Source organism: Anas acuta, chromosome 1, assembly GCF_963932015.1.
Source record: "Anas acuta chromosome 1, bAnaAcu1.1, whole genome shotgun sequence".
NCBI lineage: Eukaryota > Metazoa > Chordata > Aves > Anseriformes > Anatidae > Anas > Anas acuta.
The window spans coordinates 144785805-144807640 of record NC_088979.1 but is presented as its reverse complement, the minus strand read 5'-3'; the positions used below and the strand labels follow the sequence as shown (position 1 = coordinate 144807640).

At 45.2% G+C, this 21836-nt stretch overlaps 1 protein-coding gene across 4 annotated transcripts in view; it reads left to right on the top strand.

The window, feature by feature from the left end:
- The window catches only part of TMEM178B (transmembrane protein 178B), a 213982-nt gene that overhangs the window by 169457 nt on the left and 22689 nt on the right, over positions 1–21836 (top strand). For all 4 annotated transcript variants that reach the window (XR_011090242.1, XR_011090243.1, XM_068662998.1 and 1 more), the window contains one exon: positions 4173–4310. Coding sequence is in view for 2 of the 4 variants with exons in the window: in XM_068662998.1 (XP_068519099.1) it covers positions 4173–4310 (138 nt within the window). In the remaining 2 variants the exon portion in view is untranslated. The remainder of the gene's footprint in view (positions 1–4172; positions 4311–21836) is intronic.

Sequence of the window (21836 nt, the reverse complement as noted above, 5' to 3'; positions counted from 1 at the left end):
GCTTAATATTTTTGGAGTATTAAACTCCTCTGTGGAGAAGAAGATAGATATCAATAGGGGAACCGAGCCCTTGCTTTGGAAAGATGACTTGCAATTTCAAAGAATAGGGCAGAACATCAGAAGTCAAAAAGGCATATTGAAATTTTCAAGAAGCAACACTGATTCAGAACATGTTCTGTTTGCAGCTGTTGGGGTGTGAAACTTCTTCCACGATGTGACAACCAGCATGAAATACTTTATTGCTCATAACAAATACAGATGGACAGATATCAGGGTGAAATGAAGGGCAGGGGCATTTGCAAACTGACAGAGCGAACCTTCTCCACGGGCTGCTTGGAAATAAGCAGATCTTAATCAGCTCTTCTGCCTTTCATTATCTTCAGAAATCCTTTACAGTTAATATTCTCCAGTGGAAGACTAAAATGCTTTTAGGAAACGCATGTTGTTTTATGAGACTCTTCCTTTATTTTAAGGAGGTTGTCTAAAATGCTAATGTTTCTCTTTTCATCACGATTCATGGAGCTTGTGCCTTTCAAGCTTACCATTTCAGATTCAGCCATGGGAATTGGATTATTTCATCTGCTGTCCCTTCTCCGGTGTTACTAATCAAGACATTTGTTGTTTCTAGCCTACTTGAACACGATGCCTGAATTCCTGGCCTGAGGATCCACATTGGTTTTGAGTCAGGATTGAGTTCCCTGCCTGCTACATGCAGCAGCACCTGTGGCAGTGCTAGGCATGGAAAATACTCCCAAGGGGAAGATACTCACACTAAACTTTTAGTCTGTTAATGTAAAAAAAAAAAATGGGATGAAGAAGGCGTCTCTAAAACACGAGTAGAAAGCTAATAATGTACTTTCACTCACAAGTGATGGGGCTGTCTCAGTCCATGTAGTAAATCATTGAGACTGCTGGTCAAACAGGCACGGCACTGAGTCAGTTTCTACACTATGGGTCCTACAGAACAAGCAGTGCAATACCCTCCTTACCTGCACCGTGTAGCCACGTTCCTAAAGGTTTGGGTTACTAGATGGTGGAGAGGGAGAATTCATAGTACCACTGAAGCCCGTGCACTTTGCTACAGAGTGAGGATGCTGCGTAGATACCCAGGAGGGGATCAGCTGTGGAACCAGCTAAGCAGTGTACGGGAGTGAGCTAAGGTAGGGTATGTCGGCTGTTGCAGCTTCCATTTGGCTGTATAAAATTCAACAATGCATTTTTCTGGTACATCACTCCTTCAGTTGCTTGGGATTGTCATGCCGTCATCCTAAGATGCTGCAGTTGCTCAGAGAGGTTTTCCAAGAAAGAAAGAGTGTGAGAATCCTACATTTCGTTATCTAAAACTAATAACAATAAAAAAGAAAAATAAAAAATCAGACCCAGGATGTTACAAAGTAGTGTTATGCGACCAAAGCTTGACCCTGTTTACCTTTGCAGGATATATATTCAGAAAAAGCCTTATCAGTGCCAATCAAACTCAGACAAAAAAAAACAAAATCACATTTTCCTGATGAGCTATTGTTTATTTATGTGGCACCCCTTGCTCCTAAATTAGCAGAGAGAATTTATATATTGCCTCAAGTATACAATGCAAATCTTTGCTTTTTGGCTGTCCTTTCCTTGTCAAGCACCATGCCAACAGAGCAATAATCATACAAAGCACAATTAATGTGGGTTTGTGTGCAGAGAGGAGTTTCTATTCCCTTCCCTTCTCCTCACTAAATAGCTTGAGCTTGTTGATCTGCTGTTGCAACGCATTATATACGTTAAATATTTTCCCAGAAAAGAATCACTTTGCATAGACTCGTTCCCGGCACAGACATCAAAACAGAAAAGAAAGATCTTATTTTACTTATTTCACATAAACCCTAGTGGATGGGCTTGTGAGGAACTGCAATTGGTGCAAGCAGCGGTAATCTTAAACTGAGCCCACTGAACTTGCAAGAACTAGGGTTTCTTAAATTATTGTGATTTTTAATGTTATTATGGGTGGGTTTAAGTGTCAGTCAGATGTTAGGTTTTCATTTTTTTTCAAGAGTGTGAGCCCAGAATTAAGATGCTGATGGATTTTGCTGTGTTGTTAGAAAGGGAATTTCGGGTTCCACCAGTAAGAAAGGTCTAGTGAAACAAACCTCAGAAATTGGGTCTAGAAATCTCAGTCCTGCTATTTGAACTATTCTGTTAAATGACAAAACTCACACTCATTTTAGTGGGGTGGAAACAATTCCTTAGTTTGGTGCACAGGATACTTGTATGGGGACACTCGTGGTCCCCTCTGGGACCTGTGAGAACCAGCTCCATCACTTTGTTACTGGGATGGACCTGAGGAGTTACTGACATCTCACAGCTGAATAAAACTATTTAAATTCAGCTCATTAAGAGCAGGTGTTAGGGTATGTTTCCATTAGGAGGAGCAAGTGCTGTTACCTGCAGTCAGCAGTCACCAGTTAAAACAGACAGGCTTTGCTGGGCTGACACAGACAGCTGTGCAGCAGCGCTGAAATGCCTTTTGCTGTTATTGAAGAAGACATGGGAAACAGTAAACATTTTAAGTTTTCATCTGTCTTTCAAATTGAGACCAGGCCTTTATGGGCTACAGAGTACAAAGACACTCTGCCATCAGAAATGCTTACAAACATTTACTGCTTGCTGTAGGAAGCCCTCTGAGAAATTCCCAAGGAACAGAGACCAGCACTGCCTGTGGGAAGTAGGAGTTTCTGTAGGAAATGCCTTTATTTTTATTTTTATTTTTATTTTTATTTTTATTTTTATTTTTATTTTTATTTTTATTTTTATTTTTATTTTTATTTATTTTTCCTGCATCAGACCTACTTGAACATATTAAAATAGTTTGTGGGGAGTTCTTGTTTCATTTTGGTGGGATAGTCAGAAACCTGAAGATAAAAAGATGACTTAAAGACATATCTAGTTAAAAGGGCACTGGTCACTGATGGGATGAAGGCCTGGTCATCTTTATGTTGTCAGAGAGAGTCCTTGTGAAAATCAGTGACAATCTACAAGAACTCATAGCCTCAAGGGAGGGGTTGTGTTCTGCAACTTGATCTTGGGTAAGAAATGATACAGTGAACACAGCCCTGAGGAAACGTCCTTTCACTGAATCAAATGACTCTGTTCCAACATGCCCATAGGCCTTGCAGACTGTTTTTGGTTTAGGAATTTTGTAAATCTCTGGTTATGACACTTTATTGTTGTTCACAAGTTTCACTGAACCTGCACTACTGGTATTGGTGGTCCTTCTGAACCACTGCAGAAAAAGGACCAAAAATAACAGAAGCTGAGAAACAGTCAAAGACCAGCCAAGGAGAAAGCTGGTGGCTGTTTCACTGCTTTCAATTTGTCCTCCCTCTGTCACAAGCATTCTGTTTCTTGAAAGAAAATGAAATTGCTATGCAAATAGAATTTGCTTCCAGAAGGAAGCAAATGTTTGGAGAGCTGACTTGGCTGGAATTTTCTCTGCACACACACTCCTGACATATCAGTGCTTAAACTTTGTGTGTGTGCGTGAGGAGGGGCAGGGAACAGTCAAATGTTAGTGAAGATGTCTCCATCTGTTCCATTATTCGAGCATGTAAAGATGCTCGTCAGCTCTCATAGTCCTTGCTCTTTTTTCCAGGTGGGCTCCCTGCTCAGATTTCACATCAAAAACAGCAGTGAAGATATATTTTTTCTAGCACATGTAGGAGGGATCCCAGTAGTCCCATCCTTTTTGCAGAAAGCAAATATGGAATACAGCAGAAGTTTAATTTATAGGTTCTTTACATTAGATCTTGAAGATCATTACCCTTTATTTTTGAAATAAATACATGTCAACCCCAGACCACATGTGGTTCTTTGTCCTCACATGCAGAGCACAAAATGCTTCACTTCAGCATTGTGCTCTCCTCCTACTCCCAGTACTCCCTGGAGCACTCAAAAATGTCCTTACCAAAAACCACCTGACATGGTCACCATCTAGATGCATGAGAGGACAGTAAAGCCTGTCTTAATCTAAGGGTTGTCCTCCCTCTGGACCACCCTTACGCAAACCATCCTGTGCCAACGCTGATGATCTAGCAGTTTTGTAGCATTTCGGATCGACTGTCAGGAAGCTCTGATGATGGCGATTTATCACTGTTCACAAGCATGCTGTTTTTCTGTCTTCCCCACTGCAGATCTGCGCAGGATGACAGCTGGCTTCATGGGCATGGCCGTGGCCATCATCCTGTTTGGATGGATTATCGGGGTGCTGGGGTGCTGCTGGGACCGAGGCCTTATGCAGTATGTGGCGGGGCTTCTCTTCCTCATGGGAGGTAAGGATATTGGCGTCTGAAGAAACCTGTTCTTTTCCTTCCTGTTTTCATGCTCCTTCTTTCCACATGCCCCTCATTTTCTTTGTCACCGAAAACATGTTTTCAGAGTTGTTTCAGGTGATCTGGACTTGGTTTCATGCTGAGCTCCTTCTGGTGTATATCAGGAATAGTAACAATATTTACATGTTACTTCTGCCACAAAGCAGCGTCCATAAACCAGAGGGCTGGAAAAGGCCTTGAGTTGTTGAGACCACTTCCCTATTGACACAAGTAACACTGTCACAGAATCTCCTCTCCCTTCCATGCTATCAGCTTAATAAACTTAGTAAAAAAAATCTGAAGATGAGGCAAATGTTATTCCCACTACTATCCTATTTCATTGTGAGAGACTTTGCTTTGATAGCTGGAAACTGTGCTTGGAGTTTTAACCTGTATTTATTCCCAGTCAGTGGTCCTTGAGTCAAATACAACCTTTGGTTTAAGTTCTCTGATATATCTTTGAAGGGCAGCGGTATCCTCTCAGCTTTCCTTTTCCCACCCTAAATACAAATTTCTACTCCTGTAGACTTCCCTCTGTGAGACCAGTTATCAATCCAGCAGCCCTTTCTGCCACCTGTTCTTGGCTGTACTTGCCTCTCTGATGTAGATGAGAAGGGGCACTCCCAAATAAGTCTGGTCAATGTAGAAGTGCACGAAGGTTCCCTTGCTGTGCTGGAAATCCCTTGCCTGAAGTATTTTATGATTGTATTTGCCCTTTTCGTGCTGTGTCACACCAGAGACCCACAGTCATCCTTCAGTTGGATAATACATCCAGGCCTTTCTCCTCCTTTGTAATTTCCTGCTGATCAGCTCCCAATTTACAGCAGAGGTTCCGTTTATTGGTCCCTAGACGCATGCCCTGGCACTCCATCCTTTTGAGCTTCTTTTTGTCTCAACCACACCAGCCCTCGGGGTCATCTGATATTTCCTGTGCAGTGCCCCAGCCTTCCTTACTACAGATGCCACCCCACTGTCTGTCACCAGCAGGCTTCATGGCACGCAGTTACTTTAAAGGAGGGATGTGAGAGTTAAGTCCCAAACACAGCACTGGCTGAGTGTCCCAAATTGAACAGCATTGCTTCTGTTCTCTGATCACTTCTCTGCTGGTGGTTTTTGTTTGGCTGGGTCCTTGCCCTCCCGGCAGATCATCATTCAGTGCCTTCGGTCACTCGTACGATGCTGTGGCACAGCTACGAGTGTGAGATACGGGGAAGCACATGTAGACCCAGGAGAGGAGCTAAGTGCTCAGATAAGGAGTGTTTATGTTGCAGTGCTGTTAGTACTCCTGAGATAGATGCTGGCTGTCTCAGTGCCCACAAACATATTTGAAGGCTGCTGGTACCTTTTGCAGGCACGCACTGGTCTGTCTGCGGCTGGCTGCAAATGGTTTGTTGTGGGTGTTCGATACTCTATGGGCAATGGGTCTGCCAAATTAGATCAGTGTTTCTTAAGTAATTAAAGGCTTAATTTGTATGTGTTGCTATAATATGCTCAGATATCCGTGTGGTATTTAACTCACTACAGCATGACATTCAGATTAAAACATTACAAGTATGCTAAAGAAGTGCTAAGTAAATACACTTATTAGGAACTAGCTAAGTCTTATTTATTAACTGGAAATCACCAATATATATGGGGGAGGTTCTAGTGAAGAAGCTTATTTTGAAAGATGGCTGATTAAAGTTTTCAGGTGAAACAAGATTCAGTGTAACCATATGTAATGAGATGGGTCACTCATAACTTTACAAAGCCATCTTTTGGTATGCTCCAACCATAGACATTTCAGTAGGGATGGATTCGAGGTCATGCAGCTGGGAACAAACCATGTTCTCATCCAGCTTGGCAGGATGAACAGCCTGGAGAACAAGTCCTACAAGGAGCGGCTGAAGGAGCTGGGCTTGTTCAGCCTGGAGAAGAGGAGGCTCAGGGGCAACCTTATCACTCTCTACAGATACCTTAAAGGAGGATGTAGAGAGGTGGGGGTTGGCCTGTTCTCCCACGTGCCTGGTGACAGGACGAGGGGGAATGGTCTTAAGTTGCGCCAGGGGAGTTTTAGGTTAGATGTTAGGAAGAACTTCTTTACTGAAAGGGTTGTTAGGCACTGGAACAGGTTGCCCAGGGAGGTGGTGGAGTCACCATCCCTGGAAGTCTTCAAAAGATGTTTAGCTGTAGAGCTTAGGGATATGGTTTAGTGGGGACTGTTAGTGTTAGGTTAGAGGTTGGACTCGATGATCTTGAGGTCTCTTCCAACCTAGAAATTCTGTGATTCTGTGATAAGAAGCTGCCTCCCAGAAAGGAGCAACCCTGAGAAGGTCTCTGGGATCCCAGTTGCTGGGATCATCCAGCTGCACGGGAGCTCTCGGTGCTGCTGAATGTGCCCCTTCATCCCTCAGACTTTTTGATGGGAATATGCAGTAAGAGCGTAAAGTGGGATTACCTCTGGGCAAAGCAAAACTATTTCTGGACATCCTAATCTGGTGTCCTTAAAAAGGAAGGAAATGGAAAAGTTGGGAGAGGATTGCAGAAGAGCTACAACAATAACTCCAGGACTGGAAAACAAGAAAAACACAGCACGCCACAAAAAGCCAATTGCTTGAAAATGTTAAACAGAAGGTTTGTAATTGACTTGAACACAATGTGGAAGTACCTATGCAAGGAGAAGCCATCTGATAGTAGCATGCTCTTTGACTGAGTAGACAAAATAATAACAAGATCTAGCAGTTGGGAGCTGAAACTAATTGAAATGAGAGGCACCAGATTATTTTATCTGCCAAATTCTGTCAAGATGTGTGATATTTTTAATAAAGATGTGTTGGGAGGAGATCAACCATGTTTTCTGCTCCAAGCAGAGGCATGTGGATCAGGGCTACAAAAGGTTATTATCTTTGTTGCGCAAGTCAGTGGCAGCTGCTACACCTTTCCTGATTTCTCTTAACAGCAAATGTGCACGAAGTAACATCTAGAAAATGAAGCAGCCAGTTAATAAGATACTCATTTAAAGCTATCTAATCTGAAAGGCAGTCACTATTAATGTTTTCCTGGTGTGTCACAAGTTACATGGGCATTCCTTCTACAGCCAATGAGTCTAATTTGTACCTTTTTCTTGATGGACAGTGTTAGGAGACAGCGCTGTTACTTCTGTCATCATAGAAATGCTGTCAAGGTATCATCCCATCAATGCTCAAAATGCACAAAGCCAGAGTGCCTTAGTTCTCTTTAGCTTTATTTTTCTGGTTCAACAGGGGGAAAAATGCTTTGGCAGGCTTATGACGTCCAACCTCATTGCAAACGACAGGTTAAGGTGGTAGCTATAATCAGTATAACTTTCCCTTCCATTTGCATTTCTGCTTGTTTAGGCTCTGTTTATAGCTTTTGTTCTGCTTTAATTTCCAGACAAACAGCTCTTCTGTAATGATCTCAGGGTTAAACATGTCCTAGCTTCAGATATCTGTGGGTTTGGTCCCTTGTTGCCCATAATTCTTTCAACAGGAAATCTCAGTGGAGCACTGAGAAGTGTGCTGTGATAATCTAACAAGACCAGACATGGTTTCCATGGACCTCTGGTTCTTTATGATATTTACAGGACAGCCTTCTTGCTAGCCCATGTGGCGGTGCCTAATAACGACTTGCTTTACTATGCTTGATCTAATTTCTCAAGCAAATGGCTGAAATAAGTCATTTGTGAAATGCAGGCCCTTATCTGGTATTAGTTCATCTGGAATCCAGCACATGTAAACCGTGATTTAGAGCGTGTTTTACACTGTTATTCAGCATGTTTTGTAACAAGTTAAAATTATTAATAATTCATCTTTCCTGTTTAGTCCAAATGTATCTGTATCAACAGCAATCACAGAGCTCTTATGGCTTCCAATGTTCTTTTGCATAATTTGCTGTATTTATTGTAGGATTTGTGCTTGGATTTCTTATCTCGAGTGACAACATTTGCGGGACCACAGTACGATTTTTTTTTAGTGCCTCCTCTTGCACATAGCCAGATGGATACTGCAAGTTATGCTTAGTATTTCTGACCTCATTTTGCACGGTGGTATGATTACATAGTTTCCTGTACCCCGAGTTGCACTGTCTGTTGTAGTTTCATTTCTGAGTTGTCAGGATGACTTTATCCTGCAAGGTGGAAGAGTTTCTCTTATGGCGATCTCCATGTGGTACTGCGCTCTTGTGTTTCAGTAGGATTGGTTCATTTTATGCATCTTACTTGAGACTGTTTAATTCTATTACAGAAGTGGGTCACACTCAAATTATACATCACTCCAAGCACATCCTCTTGCAGCTTCTTGCTTTTTCTCTACATGCAAATTATTGAAAATCTGTGCACCAGTAAAAGCTTCGTACTGGGCATGTCCTCCAGTAATTTTGCAGTTTTATAATAATTTCTGTAACCTTGGAGGCATCTGTAACACAGCTTCCAAATGTCAGAGGCCTGTGGCAAACATGATGCTTTCATGCATATCAAGTGCTTAGTGGTAGTCTGAAAAGGATTCAGTTAAACATCTACCTGAAATGCATGCAGGGCATTTATACATTGTGTTTTGACCAAAGCATTGTTTCCATGCACCAAAAAAAACATGCCTTTGCTTTTTGAAGTCCAGGCATGACCTCCTCATCATTTCCCAGGAAGTAGTCTTCACATTTCTATAGTCCTTTCAGTACTTCATCAAGTTATTTAAGAACACTTTAAGAACACTATTTAAGAGCTGATGATAAGCACACAAGGTATCTGTCCATCTAGTTAGGGGCTTTTCCACCTGCTCTCCAGTACATTCATGCATAGGATCTGCTTGTTTCGGTCTCTCAGATTCTGCTAGGTTGACAGTCCTTTCCCAAGTGTGCAAACTCAACCTCGCCCCGCCTGCTGTTGTTGTACTTGCTTTACAAAATCAGCTTTTGAATGCGATCCCTGACAGCCTGCTCTTTTCCCAGTTCAGTGCGTATTTCATTTCAGCCAGCTGTTTTGAAATAGCATTTCGCTTTCTTTATTCCTAGTTTTGGGACTTTGTACCCAAATGCTCCAGAACCCTTTTCCTCCTCATCAATGCCTGCCGTGGAGTATATGGGGTGCAGAACAGCCCCAGGGGCACGCTTCAGTGTCTTGGCAGTGGTCACACCCTCCCCTGCCCACCATGGTGCACGTCCCTCCTGAAATTCTGTCCCTTGTCCCAGCTGGAAATATAAAATGGTGCTTCTAATATCTTTGTTGTTTTTTTTCCAGTACTTGCTTCAGCACAGAATTATCCCTGACCAAATTACATCCCTGGCAAGAGCTACATCACTTGCCTTTGTAAATGTATTAAAAGACCCACAAAGAGTGACGTTTTATCAGCCTTATCAGAGCTCTGTCCTTCAGCTGCACACTCATGTATTTTCCCTTTGTAAGTTTGTCAGTGCTGAGAACACATTTCAGTGAAATCGTTAGGTTTTTTACTGCACGCCTAACAAGGCAGCCCTTCAGGGAGAGACTTCTGCATTGTCTTATTTTGTTCCAAATTTACTGCATATAAATGCAATAAATCATCTCTGAGCATGTTTGCTATTCTACCTGTTGTCTTTACTCTTTTCTCTTGTCTCTGCCAGTTTTGTCTTGTGCCACGCGCTTTAGTATCACTTTAGGGGTTTTGCCCCATTTGCTGTCAGTTTCCTTAGAGAAGCATATCGTTTTACTGCCCTTGCAAATATTCATTATTCTTTGCAAAGTCAAGTATGTTTCTTGCTGTAACCTTGCTTTGAGCCAATTATAAATTTTACCATTAATAATTCAGGCTCTAATTAGTCTATTTGGAAATTATTCCAGCTGCTAAATGCCCTTATTCATGTGATTTAGCTTCACCATGCATATCTGTGATAAAACGATCCGTAGTCTCCCACAGCATCTCGTTTCTTGCCTTTGCCTGGTGACATTTTTGAGTGAAATGTTGGGCTTGGGGCATCATCTGGGAAGCTGCAATCCCCTTCCTCACCAGCACTAAAAGGCCATAGAAAGCAGCTTTATGGGGTTTTTCCTCTTTGATTTTCTGTCCGAGTGCTTGCTGCCAGGAACATTGGGAAGATTTTGTGTCCTCTCCTCCTCCACCCCTCCAGTGGAGATCTGCCAGTCTGTGGGATTTGAGAGTCCTTTGCCAGCTCCGTTTCTGCTGCTCTTCTGGGTTTCTTCTGACCCACCCAAGACTGCTGCTGAGAGATTGCTCTTTGCAGCCTGTCCGTCCTCGCAGGGCTTAGGTCAGGGTTACAAAAGCTTCCAGCCTTTCCCCGCGGCAGAGGTGACCTCCTATTCTTTCCAGTGCCGTCTGCTGTGGTGGAGATAAGCAGGCAGGAAAGATGTGTGAGAGAGAAGAAAAAATAAAGTTATGCAGGTGTGCTGGCACAATTTAATGCTTATTTCAGACACGCAGGAGAGGATGTTTATTAAAGAAATGAACAACCTGCTTACGAATGTATGAGCGCATTCTTCCCAGCCTGCCTTTATATTCTAATCCGGGGAGAAACAACCTTTTACAAATCCCTCTCATCCTCATCAGGCACAGTTGGGGCTGTGGTGCTGGGTGGTTGGATGCTGAGGGATGCAAACCCCATCAGAAAGGAGGGCTTTGAAATGGGGCTGGGGAGCCAGCACGGCACAGTTGTCGGGTACAGATGTGCCGCATGCATCTGTATCCTCTTCCACTCCCTGCCTCCGTGCAGAGCCTCGTCTTTAAACTCCCCAAGCCTGAATGCTGTGCTTCCTCTGCCTGCGCTCTGCATGTGTTGGTAGCTGACAACTGAGGCATCTGTGTGTTTGCAGCCATGGATCGTTACCAGCTGTTGAGTCATTCGCAGCCCAAATTTAACTCACTGTACTTTGAAAATAGCACAGAGCGGTAGAAAATACGAGTATTTATTCTGCACAACTGCGGTCCTGCCATCTGAAAATAATCATCCCGCTGCTGAATAATTTAAGAAACAAAAACGTAACGATTTAATACAGCAAGTGTGAGGCAAAGCTCCGTGATTGACGTCTCCTCGGCAGTTACGAAGTACCTTCACAGCAGCTGCCAAGAGGAGGCAAAGAGAAAGATAAACAAAACGAGAAATCAGAAGGCATCCCGTGGGCTCCGTCTGGAAATGTGGTGGGTCTAACAGGGAGCCTGGGATGTCTGTTCCTCACAAATGATCAAGGTGTCTCCACATTCTTCTGGATGTGCACTTGTGGTGACACGATCAATCCATGACACTGAACATTGAAGACATTTTGTGTGATATTTTTTTCTTTTCTTTCCCACTACCTCATTCCCAGAAGATCCAGTTTATTGTGCTTCTTCCCCGAAAGGAACAGCCTTATCAAGTTTACATAAAATCTTTTTTTTTCCATATGGAAAGACAAGTGCAAGTGCACCCGTGTATGCACAGCTGTGTGCATACAGAGCTTAAGCAGCAGCATGGGATCTCTGCTAAAACAGGGGTGTGCAGTAAGTGGCTGTGATCTGAGCAGTGCAGCTTGGCACAAACAGAGTTTTCGCAGAGACATAATACCTTTTGCCAGTTCAAAAAGTATTCATAATTCAAAAGAAGCTGGATCACTGCAAGAATTGAGATGCCAATCACATTTTAATCCTGTGGGAGACACTAAATTAATGATGGCTGCAGAGGAACTTAATTCAGCAAAACTCCTTTCGGACCGGTGTAGGAACTTGCCTAGGTGGATTGACCTCCAGATGGAGACAAAGGCTGATCTGTAGCAGGAGATGTCATAAATGGGTTGTGAGTCTGTGAAACAAGCCTCGGGGAGACGTGGTCAGCACCCCCTTTCCCATACTTCCCACAGCACACACGCACACTTCTGCTCCTCCTTGTGCTTTTGGTTAAATATTGCATTATGCTTAAAGTGATTTAAGGCCTTGACTTGGAATGAACTTGAGTTAATGTGCGGCGTTAATAGGTTTTAAATGTTTAAACCCCTCTAAGGCTCTTGGTTGTTTAAAAGGGTCAAATGCATTACCAGGGTGCTGGGGAGGGCACAGAGGAGCTGATGAAGGTCTCTGGGGACCTGCGATGAGACCCAGAGCCTGGAGCAGTTGTGCAGGCTTCGGGCCTCAGTGCCCCTCAGGCAGCAACATAACGCAGAGCACATGCATAGGAAGATAATAAGAGTTAGCCTGTTCTTTAAAATGCCCTTTTCTCCTCACTTTCAGGATTTGTCAGTCTCTCTTTTCAAGCAGCTCTCTGCTACTCAGCTTGTGGCATCCCTCATGGACAGGGCTGCTTGCAAGTCATGGCTCTGTTTTCATTTTACACTGTGTTTCTCGGGCCTAAGGAGTTGCTCTCCTTTTCTTGTGTGTATCAAAAGCTGGACACTCGTGGCTACATGCCCATATATATACAGATATATATGGATATATGTTCAGTACACATGCATGGATGAGGCTGAAGGTGCTTCTTTGTCCTTACTAACCCTTAGTAAGCATCTTTTAGAAATTAGTCTCACTTCCCTTTTGAATGTTATCCAATTTCCTATTTTGACTCCAAAAATAAACACTTAGGAAATCATCCATGTAAACAAATACCCCCCTTGCCATCTTTTGGGGTTTCAGCATGGTGTCAAGACAGCCTGCTCAGTGTCTCCTAGCTCGAAAACAGTTGCTCAGCTGACTGCAAGGCCAGGTGGGACAAGGCCCACAGTGTATTATAGTTAAACGGCAGAGCTAGGGCACTGCCTTAAATTGTTTCTTCTAGTACTTCTCTATGCTTACTGGTGCTCTGAGAGCACATTTTGCTTTTATTCATTAATGCCGACACCCATTTTGAAAATGAAATAGGGGGCTCTCTGGAAACCTGAAAGATTGTCTCCTTTCACTGTACGGTCTCCTCTGTATGCCGTTGAGTACCTTCTGCTGAAATGCTCTTTTGTAATTTCAGCTCGTAATACTCCTCAAGGGGAATCACACACATCTTTGCATCTCCTGCGGCATATGTTGAAGAGCACAGCTATGTCCTTCTTTTCACAGAAGCATACTATTTTCATTAGCTGCTAATTTTTTTTTTCAGTGCCTGGGGAATTTTTTCAGTACCTGAGGAATGGAGCTGATTCTCTAGATCAATACTGACAGACCTAACCCTGAAAAACAGGGAGCTAAGACTTAACACCTCCATAAGAGAATAGGGGTGGAGTGGGAGATAGAAATGTGTTGTGTGTTTTTTTTTTTTTTCAAATCAATAACATGGCTGTACTGCAGGGTCCAGGCTCTTAGAGGTGTTGTGTTTTGTTTTGTTGTGTTTTTTTTTTTCCTTTTTTTTTTTTTTGTCCTGAAAAGAATGTCACAACCAGAGAACTCATTGTCAACTCCATAGCATTTGATCTCCATGGAAACATTAGGAGCTGACTTGAAAGTCAGCCTTCAAATATGTTGGATTTTTTCCCGTGGCTCATTTTGATGCTCCTAGATGTTCACTTGCACCCTTTGAGGGAAATGCCAACACAAGCAATTCCAGCATCTTTGTACCTGATCACAGAAGTACATTAGCATTTAGGAGAAGGAGAGGGAAGGCTTTGGAGGTGCAGAGATCTGATAGTCTGGATCAGAACGCAGGGCAAGTAGTGTTCGTGCACCTATAAACTCGCTGTTTTTCGGTCTTACCACAGATCAGGCTGCCTCCCTGAACTTGCTGTACAGTAAACTAAAGAGTCAGCTCACTCTGGCTTTTCAGCAACAAAACAACAACCCACAATTCACATACCTGTGTCTGTTGTTTTAAAAGTCAGCTCTACTGACTTGTAATTTCTCACTCCCCACGACAGGAGACACTGATAGAAGAGTCAGTACCTTCAAGAGTTATGAGAACAAAAACTCTCGTGTAGTCTGTGAAGGGCATGCAATCTAGTTTACTTCTCAGGGATGTCAGTAGGGCTTTGGGGGAGCTGACAGAAGGTGAATTAAAGTAGAAACAAAGTAGGGGAGACAGATCTGATAGGAATACAAAAGACTTCCCCGCCCACAGTCCTGGAAAACAAGTTGTGTTATTTTAAAATTCTGGGGTTGTTCCTTATCCCTTAGTAACATCACCAGGTCTTTGATCTGTGGCTGGCTTCTGAATTCCAATGGCAAGATGCTTCAAGGCCAAAGGAAGACAATGAAAACAAAACTGACAAAACTGACATTTATTATTGTTTTTTTTTTTTTTTTTAAATGTTTACTGAGTCTTCTGCATGCCTGGCATCAAAGAGGAAAGAAGAGTGCAGAGGCAACAGAAGGAAAAGTGATACTGGCATGGTTTGCTGGACAGGAAGAATTCCTTACAGAAGGAGAGGGGAGTGAATTTGTATGTGCAGCAGGTCTTGTTGTTAAATGCAGAAACTGAAGCAAGACTTCAATTCACTGTGGCTCCTTGGTTTGTCTGCTTAGAAAAACAACATTCCCCTTGGACAAATCTCTGCTACGCTCACTTGGTCTAATCTGCCTGGACAGAGGAGCTCAGCAGGCCGCTGGAAATTTCACAGAAAAAGCAGCCAGACCAGGCGGAAAGTGCATGAGTGGAGCCCTCCTCATTTCCACCCAGCTTGCCCTGACCTGGCTCTTCAAGGGGTTATGGAAAGCAGCTGTGCCTGTGTGTGCCGTGGGGGCTGTGCAGGTATTGCCTCTGCAGCAAGAAAGGAGATTTCAGCATCCTCCATGCCCTGGGATCCTTCAAGGCAGCACAGAGGGGATCAGGGTGGTTTGGTTGCTTCTAGGCACTCACATAAATATCACAGGGGTGGCCTGAGCCCAGTGCTCTTTGTTGTTAAAACAATTGCTTCTTATTTTGATTTCTGGCTATTACATCTCACTGGCTGTATCCCTCAGCTGTGAAGAACATCAGTCTGAAGACTCCTCAGCAACTTAAAATTTCCTACAAATGAAAGGTTCTGCTAAGCAAGCCTTCTGAGAGAGGTGCAGTTTCCTGACTGGAGTAAAAGGACCCTGCCTGGAGAGAGGCAGGATGACTTGGTTGTTAAAATACCAAATGTGAAGTGCTGTGTGGATTCCCAGTGCCATGGGAGATGCCCTGTGACGAGGCAAGTCCAGCCTTGGCCTTACAGGTTTCTTGTCAGCTCTGGCAAAATGTTGAAGCTCAGAAGTGAGTGCATGAAGTTAGATACTAAACTTAAATGTCTCGTCGTCTGACAAGGTGGAAATGTGACGGAGTCACACGAATTGCCTCAGAGCTTGGCCTCAGAGCGTAACGAAGCAGCCCTGCCCAGGCAGCCCGGGGAGATCTGTGCTGCAGGGGGTGCAAGAAGCCTGCCGGCAGCCTCTGCCTGTCACCAAGCATGGTGCTTGCCAGCCAAGAGCTGTGGTAACTTCACTAACCTTTGGTTAGGATGGTTCTTTATTTTGACATTCTTTCCCTTCTGCTCCCAGTAAGATACTGAATAACATCCCACAGCTACACCTTGCACGGGTCTTGCTGCCTCCTCTGTTGTGGCTGCAAGTTCCTGAGCCGTTACATTTGCTGACTGGCTGCAGTCAGGTCACTTCATTATTGCTAGGTCACCTTGGCTGGGTCATGGCTAAAGGAATCAGAGGGTTATTCAGCTCAGGCTTTGATCAGCTCCCCTCTTTCTCCCCAGTCCTTTAACCAAAACATGCCTTTTAGCACAATAGCATTGCTTTTGCCTTCTGTACCACCTCACAGCTGCAGAGGGTGCGTGCTCTCAGCTGCTTATCACTGCTGTAGCAGTTCACAGCCTGGGTGTCCCCTCCTGGTACCACACTGTGGGGTGTGGTAGCAGAAAGGTCACTGTGTGTGAGCCCATAAATCACGTGTAAGCACGAGGTACAGGCTGCCAGCTGTACCAGCACAGCAAACTCAGGCTCAGCCCTCAACTGCTGCAGTGGTTTGCCATATACTGTACTGTTACATGAACCCAAGGAGCATGCCTGCAAGTGTTTGCAGTCACGATGGAGGACACATCCATCGGGTTTATGGGCTCGTGTGGACACAGCACTGCACCTCCATCGCCCAGTCCGACTTTGGCTTTCAGCTCAGCTTTTTGATAAGGGCCATTTTCCAGTAAACCCATTGCTATTCTGCAACCTATCGGTGATGCTGCAAGCTGCTCCTGCTGGAGTGGTACATAATTAAGCAATAATTTATATTCTGTGCATGTATGCACAGAGCAATAAAGTGTTCTCAAGAGCTGTGTGCTGCTGAGGCGTTTAATCCATGCACAGAAGGAGTTTACTGCAAAGCTGCTCCCTCCAAAAGGCTTTTGTCATCACTGTGTTGGGAGGGAATTTGGTTTATTCTTTAATAATTTCATTTGATTGTGATATAATTTAAATAGGTAATGGTACACAATCCACTTTAGGATCAGACCCCATTTTATTTGTTTGTTTGATGTACCTTGAAAACAATAAAAGCTAGCAGGGCAGAGAGAAACTAAAGACGGTCTTGTTTCACTTATGAATTTTTTTTTACTATAACTCTATAATGAAAAAGTTATGATAATTAAATAAACAGCACTTCTTCCAAAGACGTTATTAGCCAGGAGTTGCCATCAATGGCAGCCACTAGAAATACTTGAAAAGGAGGAGAGTCGCGTGTATTTGAGAGCTGCTCGGTTTCAGAGGACATCTTAAAATCCTTACCTTTGTGTTTTTCTTTTTATCTGCTAGTGTTTATAAGTAATACTTGACATCTCCGTCTCTGCAAAAAACAGAAGGGGAAAAGAATCCATTTTTTGGTTTGTTTATTTTATACATCTGACAGCACTGTGAGCCCGTGAGTCATTTCTGCCTGTTGCTGCGGGAAGGGAGGGAATGTGTCTCCCCGTCAGACATGGAGGAAATGTTTTCTAAATAACAAGAAAATGATTTGTACGGAGCCAGGGATCTCAGAGGAGGGCGTGGTGCCGGGAACATTTTAATTACTGGCTTTTGGGATCTCCCTTGACTTCACACAGATGATGTCTCCTAAAGAGGAGGAGAACCATCAAAGAGAAAATTCCCTTCCCCTTCCCCTTCCCCTTCCCCTTCCCCTTCCCCTTCCCCTTCCCCTTCCCCTTCCCCTTCCCCTTCCCCTTCCCCTTCCCCTTCCCCTTCCCCTTCCCCTTCCCCTTCCCCTTCCCCTTCCCCTTCCCCTTCCCCTTCCCCTTCCCCTTCCCCCTCCCCTTCCCTGCAGGAGCAGTGAGGTGGACTCCTATAAATTGCATTCTGGTGATTTAGGACCCTCCAGACATGACCCAGTGAAGGACCATACCAATGACCTAGTCCTTCCCACACCAAGAGGAGCAGTTACCTGGAATTGCCTCCAATGGTTGTTGAAAGAATAGGACTGCCCTTTAGGATCAGCTACCGTGTAGCAGGGCCGAATGTATGGGCACTAAGACACCTGCTGATGGCACCTACTAGCATGTGCTAACACCACACGAAACACACCCCTGTAAAGCACTCAGTTAACCAGCTGCCTTTAGGCTCACCTTCCTGTGGAGCCCCCAGCTCTCCCTGCCTGGAAGCTGAGCCCAGGGGTGTGGGAGGAGGGCACGGCTTTGGGGATGGTTCAGAGGGCGCTAGCGTGAGGCAAAATTCAGAGATATTTGGGATGGGTGCTCTTGAGTCTGCTTGTACTGAGCTCAGCACAACCAATCCATTTACAAGCGCTTCTGTTCTCCCCTGGAGGTGAGGGCTGAATGCTGCCACCAGAAGCACTGCAGCCCCTCGCACAGCCAGGCTGGTTAGAAAGAAAAGGGATGATTACCACATAAAAATAAAACTCCTTGCAGCGGCCCACAGCTCTGTGTGCTGAAATCATGCTTCAACCCAGCGACAGCAAAGGGCTGTGACTCATAACCAGAATTAGGCTCAGACCAACAACGATGTTACTTGTCCCAGCTGGAGGTGTGACCACACGTCAAACAGCGTTTCCTGCAGTGCAGACGTGGCCTGACACAGAGTTTCATCCCTCACCCGTCTGTAGCATTTTGCAGTGACATGTGAATGTCCTTTGTCAGGAGCGCCGCTGTTGCCTTGTCTCGCTCATTAGTGTTTCAGGAAGGATGATAAGGCATAAATCCCATCACAAGGAACTTGGTGCCTTCTGCTCTCTCCGGTTGCTGAAGGCGATGGTCTTTATCTCCCCCGTCCAGCTCACGCACCGGCGCATCCCCAGTGAGCCCTTATTGCCTCCTGTCATGCACACTGTGCGTGCCAGTGCCACGGCCCAGGCGCTGTGCCGTGCCTCACCAGCCTTCACATCCCATTGACTGGAGTTATGGAAGGGTTTTTGACAGGGAAAGAAAAGTTTGTATTGCCGCTGCTGCTCTGGCTCATCAGTACCTGTCGCGTGTACCTCACGGACTGCAAGAGCCTACCAGGAAAGCTAATAAGGGCTCCATTTATTTTCTGAGGGAGGAAGAGCCTCAGGATCGGGGATGTTCTTGACTTGTTGCACTCCTGGTGCCATGCCCACAGTGCAGGAAGTGTCCTGGGCAGGAGTGACAGCCTCCCTCCTCCTGCTGTCTGAGCTCGGTGTCTGTCTGGTTTAAGATAAGCACCACACAGCCGTTCAGTCCCAGCCCCTTTGTCTATGGACCACCCCTGTGAAATATCCGTAAAATGCCTATAAAATGTCCCCTGAGTACTTTTGGTCCATGGCTTAGTGGATCCTTCTATAGGACTTGCTACAACATGCACCTCAAATCATGGGTCACAACAGTTTAAAGGCGTATCTATTACATCCACCCCTTGTCCTTCTGACCAATTTAACATTGCAATGAACTCCTGTCCTCACTCAGCTCCAGCCTGGGCTTGTCCATTGGCCATAATCCCTCAGAGGTGTACCCACTCTGCCATGGCCTTATCCATTGGTCACAGGCCCTTCAGAGGTCCCTTCAGACACCTGCTGTGCTGTGGTCTCCTCCACAGCCACAGCCACCTCAAGGTGTCCTGCTGTGTCCCAATCCACAGACACGGACACCACAAGGTGTACCTGCTATAGCACGGACTTCCCCACCTTACGGGTGCTTCAAGGCTACTTTGCTCTGGAGTGGACTTACCAGTGGCCAGAGAGGCCTCAGGCTGTCAGTGCTCCCATGTGGACACATCCACAGGCCTCAGTCCCTCTGACCTGAGTTCAGGCTGAAGTTCCAGCCTGTGCACAGTGATGCCCTGGCTGTTGGCCAGCCCAGGCGGATGGCCACAGCTGTTACCAAAATGTTCCTGGGCACAGCAAAGCACAGTGATAAGGGGTTAAAAGCAGACACTAACAAGCACTGGACTCCAACATACAGTACGACAAGCAAGCCCAGCCCTGTGACAAGCACAGGAGCCTGCCAATAGGCAGCTAAACGCCTGTAAATTTGGTCTAGCACACTGCATACTCCAGTCAAATCTGTCATCGTCTTGAACCCTTCGGGCCCCACACTGGGTGCCTGAAAGAACTGTGGTGGTTTAGTGCTTCATAGGCAGCTGAGCACCACACAGCTGCTCGCTCTCCCCAGGTGGGATGGGGAGAGAACTGGGAAGGTAAAAGTGCAAGAACTCATGCACTGAGACAAGGACAGTTTATTAGGTAAAGCAAAAAGCCAAGTGCACAAGCAAAGCAAACCAAGGAGTTCAGTCACTGCCTCCCATCGGCAGGCAGGAGTTCAGGAAAGCAGGCCTCAGCACGCGGAATGGTTTCTTGGGAAGCCAAACGCCATCACCCTGAATCCTTCCCCACCCCCTTCCTCCTCCTTTACCCCAGCTTTGTTGCTGAGCATGACACCACACGGTGTGGGACATCCCTCTGGCCAGCCGGGGCCAGCTGTCCTGGCTGTGTCCCCTCCCAGCTCCTGGTGCACCCCCATCCCCTCACTGGTGGGCAGCACGAGGAGCTGACGAGTCCTTGGCTCTGTGTGAGCACTGCTCTGCAGCTGCTGAAACATAGGTATGTTATCAACACTATCTCCATCAAAATCCCAAACACCACATAATGTGAGTCTCTGTGAAGAAAATTAACTCCATCCCAGCCAAAGCCATGACAGTGGTGGTACCCATCCTAGCAGAGGCTGTATTTCCAAGGACAAACTCTCTTTGTTACTTCCACCCATGCCTCTTTTGCTGTGATGGCCAACGATTGTAAAGTTTGGATGGAAAATCTTTTATGTTATGATTGCCAGTTCATGAGGAAAAGCTACTGAGCGGTCACAAAGCAGTAACAGTAGTCGGTTTCCATCAGCAACCCTCCTGGTGAGAGGCGAGATTAACTGGAAGTGCTAGGCCGTCCTTGCTTGGCTGAATACAAACAACATATAGGATTCGTATAACAGCCACAATGATTCTCCAGTGGTATTAATTGGCATTTTTTGTGTCTGTAATGAATAGCACCATAGGGATGCTGATAAACCTGTGCCTGTAGTGCTGTACAAGACATCCTGCAGAAGCACGGGGTGCAAATGGTGGAGAACCATGCAATGCATCCTCTGACATCGTGCATGGCAGTCGCTATTTATCATCATGGGATTAGCACTTTCTCCACTGAAGGGGCAGGACATGAGCAGCCTTTTTTAAGGCAGCCTCATGCTCGTGATACTCTTTGTTCTCTGTGGTTGTTACTCATTCTTCTTTGTTGTCTGTTCGCTACGGGGCAGAATCTCCCCAGCAAGGTGGAGTGCCAATGTATTGGGGCATTGTGCAAATACAACGGGTAAACAACACTCCTTGCATTGAAGAGCTTGTAGTCAAAATAGCCAAGACAAAGCGTGAAAGCATGGGGAGTATTTGAAATCTGAAGTTATTTTCTTCCCTTTTGTACTTACCAAATGCAGTTTCAGTCTGGCCGCACAGATTTTCCCACCCACCTCTCCTAACAATCATGTATTTCAAGAGAAGTGAAATTATCATGTTCCTGCTAGAAAAGAAAGGCCTTTCATGTCATTTTCTAACCCTTTGAAACAAGCCATGGAGCTTGGTTTAGAGCACAGTGGCTCTGAGGGATCATTTTTCCCCGGTCTGACAACGCACTAGCCATGTTGACATGTCACACAAGGACAGCCGTGTTCCTGCCAGACAGCTTCACATTGCTGGATAACCTCAGTGACATGTTAAAACACGGAGGGTTTGTGGTTTCTGGTCAAACAACTCGATTTTTGAGTACGGGATTCTGGGAGAGAGGCTCCCATTCCTGCTGCTCTGCGCTTCAAAGTGGTACAGGACATCTCTGAAGACAGCTGCAGAGCCTGGGGTCTCAAAAGGCTCTAGCAAAGTCCATGGCACTGATCGCAGGCTAATTGGGTGCCGAGGTGAGGTAATAAGGCAGTCTTTATTTATACAGGCGCAGTATCTACCACAGCAGCTGTCTGGTCCAGACTGGTACCCCGTGGCATTATCGTAATGCGAATGTTTATGAGCAGTGCTCGGCGGGCCATCTGGCAGCCATACATAGCATTAGGGGAGGCACCCCAAGCTCCCACATCCCCTGTCCTTTGCAACAGAGAGTGTCTGCAAGTGGCAAATGGCAAACACAACGGAGGAGAAATGA